The 13906-nt window shown below is 38.1% G+C and overlaps 2 protein-coding genes across 2 annotated transcripts; both read right to left on the minus strand.

Annotated features, from left to right (window-relative positions):
- Positions 1-228: 228 nt before the first annotated feature.
- On the minus strand, positions 229-5058 carry LOC141772538 (chitotriosidase-1-like). The gene is made up of 11 exons (XM_074643617.1): positions 4925-5058; positions 4818-4844; positions 4512-4716; positions 4371-4427; positions 4113-4278; positions 3487-3611; positions 3279-3402; positions 1342-1524; positions 1094-1210; positions 848-980; positions 229-731 (listed from the first exon to the last, which is right to left on the minus strand). Exons 1-11 carry the CDS (start codon positions 5031-5033, stop codon positions 451-453), a joined length of 1527 nt encoding a protein of 508 aa, XP_074499718.1. The 5' UTR covers positions 5034-5058; the 3' UTR covers positions 229-450.
- Positions 5059-5708: 650 nt separating this feature from the next.
- On the minus strand, positions 5709-13222 carry LOC141772553 (acidic mammalian chitinase-like). Its single transcript, XM_074643649.1, has 12 exons — positions 13133-13222; positions 12931-12985; positions 12817-12846; positions 12505-12709; positions 10480-10536; positions 10198-10363; positions 9219-9343; positions 9004-9127; positions 8338-8520; positions 8054-8170; positions 6124-6256; positions 5709-6003 (listed from the first exon to the last, which is right to left on the minus strand). The coding sequence occupies exons 2-12, from the start codon at positions 12953-12955 to the stop codon at positions 5735-5737; spliced, it is 1434 nt and encodes a 477-aa protein (XP_074499750.1). The 5' UTR covers positions 12956-12985; positions 13133-13222; the 3' UTR covers positions 5709-5734.
- Positions 13223-13906: the final 684 nt, after the last annotated feature.

Here is a 13906-nt window from a genome sequence, read left to right on the forward strand (position 1 = left end):
GCCATTTTCAAAGGGGTCCTTTGAGTTGAACTGACAGCTGTTGTTGCCAGTTGGGCTTGAGTTTGCCATGTTATGATTTGAGCATGTTTTTTATGCTAAATGCAGTACCTGTGGACAATATTTGTTAACTTATTTATGGTGTTTTTAACGTAGGGCACAGTGTTGTTTCGACATGTGTGAGATCATCAGGTCTCAGAGGATGTGAGCCATGAAAGTTCAGGCCTCTGATGAAGTTCTTAATGTCAACTTTGTATATTTTTATTATAGTATATATTATAGAGCTTAAACAGAGCATTTCAAACAGAGGGTGAAAAGAGGTACTGCAGCACAGCCGATATGAGAAAAGAAAAGCCCAAATACAAGAAGTATGCACCTGAAAATAAGCATAATAGGTCCCCTTTAACTTAAAATTGTAAATCAACAAGAATTACTTTTGCTCACTGTTGATAACTACAAATAAGGCCAGTTACAGCATTTGCAGCTATCTTGAAAGATCAAATTAGCTGGGCAGTTTAGGACCCAGGTGATGCCGTTGGCACAACTGTAAAAGGAACCTGGGGCATCAGGTTTGGCATAAATGCCACCAGCCTTTGTAGCACAGAAGTTGTCCGGGATATTGGATGAAGTAGTGATTACTGGTCTGGGGCGAGGTGAGGTGTGAGGTTGATCTATGTTTGTAGATGGAGTCACTTGATCTGGGGTGGTGTCTGTAGTGGGAAGGGCAGGAAGATCTGTAGAAATAATAGTAAATTATCAGTAGTCTACAAGTTCACAACTGTCAATAAAGGAATGCTGTGTGGATTATGAAAGAAACTATTTCAACCAGCAATATATAATTTCCATTCACCTGGGGCTACAAGAGAGCGGAGATAGCTGATGAGGGGGTAGTTCCCCTGTCCGCAGTACTGTCCCTTAAAGTCATCCAGATCCAGAGCCCAGACGAAAGCTCCTCCAAATCTATTCTCCTTTAGGTAACGGACCTGAATAAATAATGATAGAAACACTTCAACAATGTATGCACTTTATCATTGTATTTAAGTTTTGTTAACTAGCAAAAGAAATGAGCAACATTTTTGTAGAAACACATAACTACCTTCGTCTCAAAACTTTCTTTGTTGTCATATCCAACCCACTCATTTAGTTTGATCGCATATGGAACTTTCTGATCCTCAATCAGGTGGACACTGGCCCCTTGAAGAAAAGTGCAAATCTGAAAAGAGAGTTAAATGCAAAATTTGAAACTAATATATTAAAGCTGATGACTTCATGATAAAATACCATTTAATTTTCATCAGTAACATTATTAAAACATTAAATTCAATGAGTTGTTGCAGGTTTCACCTCATAATAGGACCAGAAGCCAGCCTCCCTTGTAAAAACACCAGCAGCAGCGGCACCACTGGTTGGTGCTCCAACCTCACAGGATTGAGTAGACAGTCGAAATGTTCTCCCGTATGTAGCAAAGCCCATATTTAGCTTTTCTACAGGTGTTCCCTTGTCCCTCCAATATCTCATGGCAAAGTCCTGAAATGTGAATGAAAAGAGACAGACAGAAGTCAAGTTTCAAACCAAATGTAGCACAAATTTTAACCAAATTTTGCAGGAGAAATTGCAAATGAATGCGTGTTTCCATCTACTATTTTTATGTGAATATAAGAAGTTGGGCTCATTAGCCGTGTTTCCATTCAATTGTCAAGCGAATTTTAGGCAAACTTTTGTCGCAAAAAGTAAGAAACACAAATTACGCGCATTTCCATCAACTGGTTTGAGGCGCATAAACTTGGTTACAGCATAGTTTGCTCGGAAGTCAATTAAATTAAATCGGGCAAGTTTTAATTGTTCTTTCATGTCAGATAGCATTGGCCATGTTTTATGCTGTTTGGATACGAACACAAGCAATTGCACGTTATGGGGATATCCAGAACAGCTGATTGGTCATGTGAGTTACATGTTCACCACGTCAGAATTTATTCGGCAAAGGCGTTTCCATAATCCATTTAGCGCTTCAACTTTTTTCCGGCAAAGGCAAAGATCACCTCATGCGAGCGTGAAAACTTTTTTTCCGCAATTGAACGAGATTTATCGAAATTTTGCCATTTCCATACAGATTTTCTAATGCCATACTTCAAAATGTGCATAAAGATATGTAAACGGAAACACGGCTACGGCTATTGAGATAAATCAGTTCCTAACGCGTATTCTCCGGTCGCCATTAAACCATTGCAGGAGAAGACAATAGAGTGCGGCAGGGATGAAGTATTTTTGTAGGCCAACCTGGAAGTTAGCATTGCCATGGCTCCCTCGACAAAAAGGATTTTGGATTATTGCAGAAAATAAGTTCTGTGACAAACAAATGTTTATGATACTTATACGTTTTGTTCAGCAAGATAATCTTGTAAATTATTATTATTTGAAGCGAAAATGTAATCGCTAGAAGTAAAAAGTAAAGAACGTTAGGCTATAAACTAACTACACTACGGTCGCATGAGCACGAGTATACACATCGAGGCTGTAAAGGCGGACGAGTCGGCGTGATGACGTTTTGTAGTGTCATTTAGCCACTTGTTAGCAACCACCTTTTTTAAGACACGTAAAAGCTTAAAAATTCACAAGTGGGATATTTACTGACATATTTTATATCATAATTAAAACATTAAAATCTCTCAAGCTTGTGTTAATCACAGACCTTATTTCAGGCATCTAACTAAAAACCCATTCAAAACAAACCACTGACTTTGAGACAACGGAACCGGAAGTGCTAAAATGCTAACTAATTTCCGTTTTTTAGGATTCATTCTAGCAGCACTCTTTGAGATGGCATAAATAAAAGAGATGGACAAGATGGAAATATGGCATTTATGTTTGATTCATTTTTAATTTGAGGACTGTTATAGTCTCCTCAACGCTCCTCACAGATCTGATGTTTTCGTCTGCTGCTATTTTTCATCTCAGTTGAGCGGAAGCTTCAGTGGACATTTAAGTTACATGCTTTATGTGAATTGCGATTTATTTGCAAAGTTGTTTTCCAATTTGCTTTAATCGATGCCCGGACTTTTCCACCTCGGCCAAGCTTAAAAGCTTTTTGCAATGTTTCAACTTTTGTTTTTAGATTTTCAGGATTTCCAAAACATGCAAATTGAAAATGTGCATAAAAACAGGTGTATGGAAATGCACTTACTGAGAAAGAAACAGAAAGAGAGAGTTGACATTAGAGGAGAGTAAAGTAGCCTACGTCTTAACGTTTGTTATGCTGCTAAAAAATGAATCCCCATACTCACAGTGTTTAAGTTGACATGGTCCCCGGTGTCATGGGATCCGTTGTATAAGGGGCTGTGATGTCCTGTCACGCTCTCCCAGGTGCCATGAAAGTCATACGTCATCACGTTAATAAAGTCCAGGTACCTGATGAAATGCATGTGAGATCATGTTCACCAAAACGTGATGACAGCTAATAATGGGGATAATGTGAGAAACATTTTGGTGTACTTTGCCATCTCTGCGATTTCATAACCAGCATCAATAGTTCCTTTGCCAGCCGCCACAGCAGCAGAGACCATTAATCTGGGCCGGCCAGTTGCTGTTCCCTCAGCCTGATAGGCCTCTAGGAGTTCCTGTACACCATGGAATCATGGTAAAGTCACTTTGTCATTCATGTTAAACAGCATGTGAACACCAGGGGCCTCATTTCTAACCATGCATACACACAAAAAAGGGCTTGAAATGCGCAAATTCCATTTTCAAATAAAATGTTCCAATACCATTTTTTCCTTCCCGATACCGATTAACTTCAACTGTCAACTAATCAGAAAAATTCCTTTCTCTCGGTAGTTGCTGTGATTTCACCGTAAAGAAGCATTGATCAGCAGGCTCATTTACAGTGTATGTATCAACATGCATTGAGCATTTATGGTTGAGTGTGGGCGTGTATAGGGCGGGATATGAGGCCGATCCACATGTGGACGAATCCAAGTTGATTTGGGATTTATATCTGACAGGCTTGGTTTTATAAATCAGAATATTTTTGGCGTACGTGAATTTTGTCATTTGTACATACGCAAACATTTAGTGAGGAGTTTTATAAATGAGGCTCCTGAGCAGTCATTTGACCTGACCTTGCATAACAGCGTGAATCTCTGCTTGTCCTCCAGAGGACTTCCCCTTGAACCGGGGTATTCCCAGTCCAAATCAAGTCCATCAAAACTATATTTTCTCAGTAGGTTGACAGAAGACTGGATAAATGCATTTCGGTTGGCTTGTGTTGACACCATTGTTGTGAATCTAGGTAGAATTTTGAGAAAAGAAACTGCTTTCAAGAAGACATAAATACAATACATTGATCTTTATCAATTGTTTTATGGTAAATAACTCACTTTTGTGTTCCAAAGTTCCAGCCTCCAACAGCCAACAGTGTTTTAAGATTCGGATTCCTGTGGAAATTTATACATTTAGTTGCCTCAATTGCTACTGTGCACCACATCTTGGAGAGATAATGCTAGAAACGTCGGACTGACCTCTGTTTGAGTCCATTAAAGGTTTTATAGAGTTCATCATCATTCCATTCTATGGTGACCAACTCATTGGCCTCGTTAATACCAGCAAAGGCATAGATCAGGTGGGTACACAGGTTTGGATCAATATTTAGAGGCATAAACTTCCCATTGCCAGGTCGGTATTGGGACCAGTTAGTGAAATAACACACCAGTCTGGAGGATGACACTATTCATGGAAGAGCAGAAATTGTTTTAAACAATTTAGACTTTGTCCAGTTGCTACTAAGATTGTTCAATATTAATTATTGATATAACTTGTGAGCTCACCAAAACTGCCAAAGGAAAGACAGAGACCTTCAAAGTTACATATTTAGTTAGTAAATATTGGATAAAACAGATTTTGTGAAAACAATTTAATTTTCATTGTGCCTTACCTGCAATTAGAATTAACCTGCTCATGGTGGTTGTGTTTGGATGGGCTCTTGTCATGTCAAAAAGAGGGAACTGAATAGCTTTCTTCTGCTTATAAATTACACAAACCATGATTAATCATTAACCAGGAACAAATTGACAAGTTGTTCATTCCAAAGTTTAGAACACTAAGCTGTTGCGTCATCCAAGTTCGTCAAATAACAGAAGCCAATCCAAGTCAGAAAACAACCTGTGCGTGACCATCTTTACAGTCCGAGTCATTCTGTCGCTGATAATTTCTAATTATTTGGCTTGTCTGACATGTATATTAATCATGCATCTCCCACTTTGATTGGCATCAATTCAACAATTTCTTCACAAGCTTTCAATCTACAGTATTTCAGCATTAATGGCATTGAAGTCAGATGACTGCATTTTTTGTGTTTCTTTGGACTTTAGACAGACCAGGCACAGCGTTGTTTGTTCAGGGTCTGTGTCCTGCTGGGAAGTGAATCCCACTCCTTTTTTTTGTAAACATATTTTATTGATTTTCAAAGTTCTTATCCCACAAGAGTAGAAAATATAAAACATATATGTTTGACTTAAAATTCAATTCACTTACTCAACCCCCAACTACAGAGAGGCACCATTCAAATGTGTTAACAAATTAAAGTCCTCATTACCATTCAATTTTAATTAAATTCCATGTCAGAATGATGTAATCATGTTTTTATTCATTGGAATAGTCTGTACTAATTTAATTATTTAAATTAAATGAAATATTTTTTTTAGAAATAAAAGACACTATTTTGTTTCACGAAGAAGACATTTATTTAAGGCCAGTCGCAGCATTTGCATCTTTCACTGAAAACAAGATAAGCTGGACATAGCTGGACGTATGTGATTCCGTGGACGCACTGATAAAAGGAGTTGGGGTTCTTGTCATTTTTGTAGAGGCCGTTCTCCTTCCCAGCACAGAAACCACTTCCAGACTCAACACCTGGGGTGGTCGTTTTGGCATTGGTAGTTGTAGGAGCAGTGGCAGTAGTCGTGCTGCTGATCCCTGGTGGATGTGTGGTTACAGGAGGTGGAGGTGGAAAATCTAGTAAGATAAAAGAAAAAAACAATTTGAATTCAAGAGATTATGGAAGCTTTTACTTGTTAAGTGGAGATGATTAAAGTTTTACATGAGGTGCAGTGTTGAGGTCTGATTTCTGTTTACCTGAATCCAGAAGAGAGCGCAGATAACTAATGAGGGGATAGTTTCCCTGGCCACAGAACTGTCCAGCAAAATCATCCAGATCTAGAGACCAGATGAAGGCTCCTCCAAATTTGTTATCTTTCATGTACTGTGCCTGTGGGATTTAAGTTATAGAGATTGCGTCAGTTTAAATGCAAGTTGTGTTGTTTTGATACATATAACCAGTGCAAGTGTAACACATTATTTAAACATAAATAGGAAATACAGAGGTTAGAGATTAGTTGGGTCAAAGCCCATGTGGGAGAAGTTTGCATCCAGAGGGAAGAATATAGTTGCAATCCAGCTGAAGGAGAAACTATGCCCCTGAATAGTCTAGCATGGCCTCATGCCAGAATATGATTTAATTTAACAAAGCAACAAAGCAAGTTTCTAACGAAAAGAGATCTTTGTCAGACATTGTCAAATAAACATCATAATCCAACAACATAATTTATCTAATACATGTGTTATATATACATATATATATATATATATATATATATATATATATATATAAATAAATATATGTATATATACTACTGTAAAGTAAGGTATATATTGTTTGCTCTGCTTTGTGGTGTTTACATGATAAAGCAAAAATGTAAAAATCACTGCCATGACCCGACAAAAAAAGGATTCCAGGGGTGATGTTTGCCAAACAGTTTGAAGTTAGAGTGCCACCTTCTGCTCAATGTAAGGTATTAAAAACTGTTTGTGCTGCCTGTGCAGCTTCATTTAATCAGCTGTACCTACTGCATGTGCTAATTTAGGAAGCAAAGATACTGATAGCTGGCAAGTATTGATAGATATTCCTTTTATCTTGTTCGTATTATCTTTATATAACATACTGTAGATGTGGAGGAAGATATGTTATTCATTACCTTGATTTCAAAGATTTGCCTGTTATCAAACCCAATCCACTCATTTCCTTTACACTCATATATATGTAAACGTCATTAACGCAAAATAGTTTTAACGCCACTAATTTCATTAACGCATTAACGATCTTGCGGAGGTTGTAGCAGGCTCAATTTTAAAGCTAGAGTGAAGATACTGGCATCATACAAAACTATAAAACCTAAAGAATCCAATCGTACCAACCATGTCACACTAGCTTGTCGGGAAGGAGGCTAAATAACATTTTGCCGAAGAAAAACAGTTGTAGCCATTTTCAAAGGGGTCCCTTGACCTCTGACCTCAAGATATGTGAATGACAATGGGTTCTATGGGTACCGACGAGTCTCACAACAGGACAGGACAATATTTGTCATTATTTTGTGTTGTTAATTGATTTCCAATAATATATATATATACATACATTTGCATAAAGCAAGCATATTTTCCCACTCCAATGTTAATAACAGTTTTAAATACTTAACAAATCTCCCTTTAAGGTACATTTTGAACTTGTAAAAAATGTGCTATTAATTTGCGATTAATCCTCGACAATCATGCGATGCTCTTTTTTTCCCATAAAAGCATGTTGTTTCCTATATGTGAGTATCTGATAGTGTTATCCAGCTCTGCTGTCATTGGTCCAGTCTGAGAGTAGATTGACTCAATCATGCATATTGTGCCTACTTTAAAGTAGGTTAAATATTGTTTGCTCTGCTTTTTGGGGTGTTTACATGACAAAGCAAAAATGCAAAAAACACTGTCATCACCACACAATACGATTCCAGAGGTGATGTTTGCCAAACAGTTTGAAGTTAGAGTGCCACCTTCTGCTCAATGTAAGGTATTAAAAACTGTTTGTGCTGCCTGTGCAGCTTCATTTAATCATCTATACTTACTGCATGTGCTAATTTAGGAAGCAAAGATACTGATAGCTGGCAAGTACTGATAGTGATACGCTCCTTTTATCTTGTTCATATTATCTTTATATAACATAGATGTGGAGGATATTCATTACCTTGATTTCAAAGCTTTGCCTGTTATCAAACCCAACCCACTCATTTCCTTTAATGGCGTAGGGCACCATTTGCTCATCAATCCAGTGGACACTGCCTCCTTGGAGGAAAGTGCAAATCTGTAGAAATGGAAGAAAATTATACTTAAACATCCTCGACATGATTTGTGATGTCTTAGTTTGAAACTTTATATTTATGTTGGGCTTAATTAAATATGCACTGACTTCAATTTAGTTATGAATTAAATTGTGTCTCAGTGTTGCTCTTGTGTTGAACCTTCACTGACCTCGTAGTAGGACCAAAACCCAGCTTCACGGGTGTAGGGCCCAGCAGAGGCTGGTCCGCTGGCTGGCGCTCCAACACCGTTAGCTGCTGATGATGTGCGAAATGTGCGTCCATACGTAGTAAAACCAAGTATGAGCTTTTCAAGAGGAGCTCCTTTGTCTCTCCAGTATTTTATAGCAAAGTCCTGTGGAAAGAAAATTTCAAAAATAATAATATTAAAGGCACAATGATTTGTCAGTTGCGGTTTGCAAACACAACATTCAAAGTTGGCACCTCCTCCCCGGCTCGACGAGGGTTACGGTGCTTGCCAGCCCTAGATTCGCTCTCATTTTAGAACGAGCTTTGTCCGCTTGGCATTTCGCCTCGCTAGATATATATTTGGTGGATTTCTTTCACCGCTGTGTCCAACATTTTCATAGCTTCCTCTTCGATGCGTGCTTATGATCTGGCAGCTGGTCACTATACATTTTTACAGAGGCTGACGCCCAGAAACGTCCCGAACTACACACGTCTAGCGAGTCATAAGTGATGATTGAGCAAGTTTTTTTTTTTTTTTAGTCTATTGTGTTTTAGAAAAAACCTACTCATTGTGCCTTTAAAAACAAAAACATGTTAGGTATTCAGCTTCTTGGGTACCGAGGATGAGTTTGTTGAGGATTTTACTCACCACATTGTAGTAGATGTTGTCACCCTGATCAGAAGAGCTGCGATACAGAGGGCTGTTGTGACCAGTGAACGGGTCCCATGCTCCATGGAAGTCATAGGTCATGACATTTATAAAGTCTAGGAACCTGTTAGATAAGTATGATGTCACAAAATTAAAAAAAGCATATATTTTTTTCACCTTTAAAGCTAAAGAAACTCCCCGTCACAGGAACTCACTTTGAAACGTCAGCAATCTCATATCCATTGTCGATGTTTCCTTTCCCACCAGCCACTGCAGCTGTGAGCAGCAACCGTGGTTTTTTGGTCTCAGCGGCTTCTTTTTCAAAGGCGGTGAGTAATTCCTAAACGCAACAGGGAAATAGTCAAGGATAATCAGGCACCCTAAAAACTGTGACCAATGGTTACTTAAAAAAACTATGTTAACAAAGTGGCACGTAATACAATGAATAGATTTTTAAGTACTGCAATTTTGATTAAAAATATATTATTGAATAAATTAACTAAATTTAAACAAAAATAATTAGTAAATCCAAATCAATTTCACAAGGTTAACTGATGTATATTTACTGAGAAACTGAGCAAAAGTAATTTAGATATCTGGGTGAAATTGATTCATATTTACCAATTGTCTGGGTTAATTGATTTAAATGTACTAATTATCTGAGTTAATTTGATTTATATTTACTAATAAGCCAGGTTAAATTTTTTATATTTACTAATTATCTGGGTGGAATTTATTTAGATTTACTAATTATCTGGGTGGAATTGATATTATCTTACTAAATATTTGGATAAAAATTATTTGGATTCACTAAATAAAATAAATGATATTACCTCGGTATCAAATTGAATGTCACTTTGTTGCCATCATTTTTTTTATGTCTAATGAACTCAATAGCATGCCTTCTTGGTGCTACAGCTTACTCAAGTTGGTTCAAAAGATCACAATGAATGAAAAATACAGCAGGTACATATTTATTTGAGCAACTTTTTCTAAACATGTTTATCCAACATTTTTCAAGTGCAAAATGCCAAAAGACAACAATATAATAGAGAGAGGGGCTATAAGAAAACAAAGACAGAAACCACGTATGTGTACGATGTGAAAATATTTAAAGTCTCATCACTGTATTATCTCAAATCTGGATGCTGTGTTGGTGTGGCAGTAGGGGAGGTATAGGTTTTACAAACTGACCTGGCAGAGGACTGTGAACCTCTTCTTGTCCTCTGGTGGGCTTCCTCGTGCTCCAGGATACTCCCAGTCCAGATCCAGCCCATCAAAGCCATGCAGTCTCAAGAATCTGATAGAAGACTGGATGAATGTCTGGCGGTTGTCAGGGGACGCAGCCATGATGGTAAATCTGTAAACATGTAATACATTTTATAGCAACACCGTTGATAATGCTCTCATTATTATGTGAGATAATGTCATTCAACAGCCTCATGATTCCTTGCTGTTGAATCCTTGTGGACTCACTGTGTAGTTCCAAAGTTCCACCCACCAACAGCCAGCAGAGTCTTCAGCCGGGGGTTTCTGTGCAGGATAAACATGTAGATTAACAAGTAACTAGTGAAGGAAGAAGTTAGATCCTTTACTTCCACTGTAAAAGTAACAGTCCCACAAAGCAAGATTACTCCATTACAAGTGAAAGTCCTGCATGCAAAATCTTACTAAAAATCTTCCTGATTTCATAGTTTACCCACGCTCAGCTTCTCCTGCAAAACATTTCTTTTAATTTTATATAGTATATTTTTGTTTATATTTATCTCTCCCTTTTTTTTGTTGCTTTTTTTCATCTTTTTCTTCTTTCGTGCATAGGTCTGTGTTTTCTTGTGACCTCTTCTTTCTATTTAGTTAAAATTCCACCGCTGCAGTTAATGTAACAGTTAAGTGATTTTTACAATCTCCTTAGGGGAGAGTGGGGTGAGTTGAGCCGGTTTTTATTTGAGGCGACTTTTAGGCATACTTGCCAACCCTCCTGATTTTCCCGTTTTTCATTGCCCTCTCCCGGTTTCCTTCCGGGGTCACAATTCTCCCGCATTTCTCCTGATTTATGACAAATGTTCACATTTTTTTTACCTTTTTATTATCTCAACCTATTTCTGGTACTGTACAGCGTGTATAAGCCCTGCTGTTTCTACCCGGACGATAATACAGCTACACCTAATGTTGTTTACTGGCAGAAGAGAGCTGCTCGCGACACAACGCAGTTTGAGCTGTGCTCGCCAGACATCACAACGCGCAGTGCCCGAAGTTGGGCTTTGCTCGATGCAGCAAAAAGTGTTTGTGGCGCGGCGCAAGCCACTAGAAATAACAGGTTTCAGAGTGCAGTGGTGCCATTGTCACATTGTGTCTGAAAGGACCCTCAGTGAATGAGAGACGGAGAGAGTAATGGAGAGTAATAAGAGAAAGAAATACTCAAGCAGGGGCGAAAAATTCATGAATGAACTGATGATTAGTTTATGCCAGAGATTCACACAAGTTCATGCCTTTTAATTCTTTCCTGAGAATTAAAAGTAAAATTTTAAGTATTGAAGATTAAAAATGCTGTTGTAGCATACTTATTATTTTGCCATTTTTATTCTTTAAAAGTTTAATTAATTTTATTATCAAGGTTTTTCAAGTGGGCTTTTAAGTGAGGACATGACAGCAATGTCTCCAACTAAAACATGTACACATGTTTCAAGGTGTGGTGCAACCTTGGGAATAATCACTTGGATCTAAAATTAACGGTTTTCATGTGACTTTACAAAACAAAGTGGTCTCTTGGCTCAACTTGCACCTGATGGGGGGTCAGTTGAGCCTAAGGAGAGAATAAATTGAGCCATATTGGGACGCCTTGTCTATCAAAGGTGAAGACTCTTCAGAGAGAGGTTTTCAGGAGTGCGGCATGACAGATGGTGACACACCCTAAAACGTGAACAATCACATCCTAGAAAAGGTTAAAAGTTTATTAGCCTATATTATCATCTTTTTATTTCTCCTTTTTTTAATCATTGCAGTTTACATTGAGATTTACGTAACAAGTTAAAACTATAATCTAATTATATCTAAATGGCTCTCAACTTCCCACAGGCCTTTAGGCTCAAATTACTAAACACACCGCTGCATGCGAGGCACTAATCTTGTCGGTTAACTGTTAATAATCGGTTAGAGGGCCGGTTATTGGTTAAAATTGTATTTCAAAATTAGCATCCCTAATGTGGTTACCACTTATTCCATGGACCTCTCTCCATCACAGGGTCAATAAATTCGATGACCCTTCAAAATGTGTGGTCACATGACTGATTTTGTCTATGGTTGCCTAGAAACAAGGGGTGGCTAAACTTTTACCAAGGCTTAAATCACCCCACTCTCCCTATGTGGAAAACAGAGTGATACCACTTAACCGGTCACACTAAAACATCCAACGTCCTCTGAACTGCTGATGTGATTAGTTGTTGTGAAATTACCATGGATATGACTGCAGATAGATTGATACAGCAAGCAGGAACAACTCACCGATTCTTCAATCCATTGAAGGATTTGTAGAGAACATCATCATTCCACTCGTAGGGCGCCAGCTCGTTGGAAGGGCTGACTATTGAAAAGGCGTAGATCAGGTGTGTACAGAGGTTGGGGTCTACATGGTCAGGCAGATATCTGCCAACACCCGGTCTATACTGGGACCAGTTGGTGAAGTAGCACACCAGTTTGGTAGAAGACACTTTTAGAGAGGGGAGAAATGATTAGAATTAAGTTTCCATTCTAGGTCATGGTGATTAAGAAGCAAATGGCAATGTAATATAAAGAAGTTAAATAATGAATGCATACCCATCTGGAGACACATCAAAAGGGACAGTCCTAATAAAAAAAACATTTTCTTTATTTATTTATTTTCACAAGATCACTGCCTTTGAATAAATTAACTGAAAGAATGTAACTTACCAGCCAAGATTGTTAGCCGAGCCATGTTGTGGTCAGCTGAGCCGTTTCCTCAAAGCTGCAATGATAAAAAAAGTGTATTATGAATCTTTATAAGATTGCGTTATAGTTCTTGTAAACTGCAACCACTTTACCACCAAGAATCTGCTGTATTCCTGTAATATGTACCGTAGGCTACTAAAACCTCTGTGTGCTGATGGCTTACCTGTTCCCAGGTGATTGGCTGGATGTGCCTATGATCCATGGGGGGAGTCATTTTTATAGACGTGATAAGGCAGGGACAAAGGCTGCATGACAGTGAGGTGTAATGGATTCCTCTGGAGAGCATACTTTAAGTGCTGCTGTGAAAAATTGGTCACATATACTGTAAACTACAATGATCTGCTGAAGATGACATGACATGAAGATGATATCTGTTTTTATTGCCAGATAAATCTGGATCAGAGCACACAGGGTTATGCAAACTTGCCTTTGTAAAGTCACTCAGATCAGAAGAGCTTGCCAGTTCATGCAGATAAGATGACCCTTGATAAACATACGAACTGATGCCCTGCATTTTATATAACTTCAGGATCAAAAAGGTTTTCATGGTATCAACAACTAAAGTAGCATTTAGATTAATAGATTTTACACTCACCTTTGTGGTTGCAAGTCGTTTGCGTTATAAGCTGTAGAAAACTCTTCTTGAGTTGAACTCATCTTCAGCTCGGCCACTGTTGGCCTTTTTATCCATCTAAAACTTTCTCTTAGGGCTGTCAATCGATTAACATATTTAATCGCATGATTGTCCAGATTAATCGCGGATTAATGATTCAATACTCTTATCCGCATGGGGTAGGGCAAATATGATTGCTATATGCAAATGTATGTTTATATTTATTATTGGAAATCAATTACCAACACAAAACAATGACAAATATTGTCCAGAAACCCTCACAGGTACTGCATTCATCATAAAGAAATATGCTCAAATCATAAC

The sequence above is a fragment of the Sebastes fasciatus genome, chromosome 8 (genome assembly GCF_043250625.1).
Source record: "Sebastes fasciatus isolate fSebFas1 chromosome 8, fSebFas1.pri, whole genome shotgun sequence".
NCBI lineage: Eukaryota > Metazoa > Chordata > Actinopteri > Perciformes > Sebastidae > Sebastes > Sebastes fasciatus.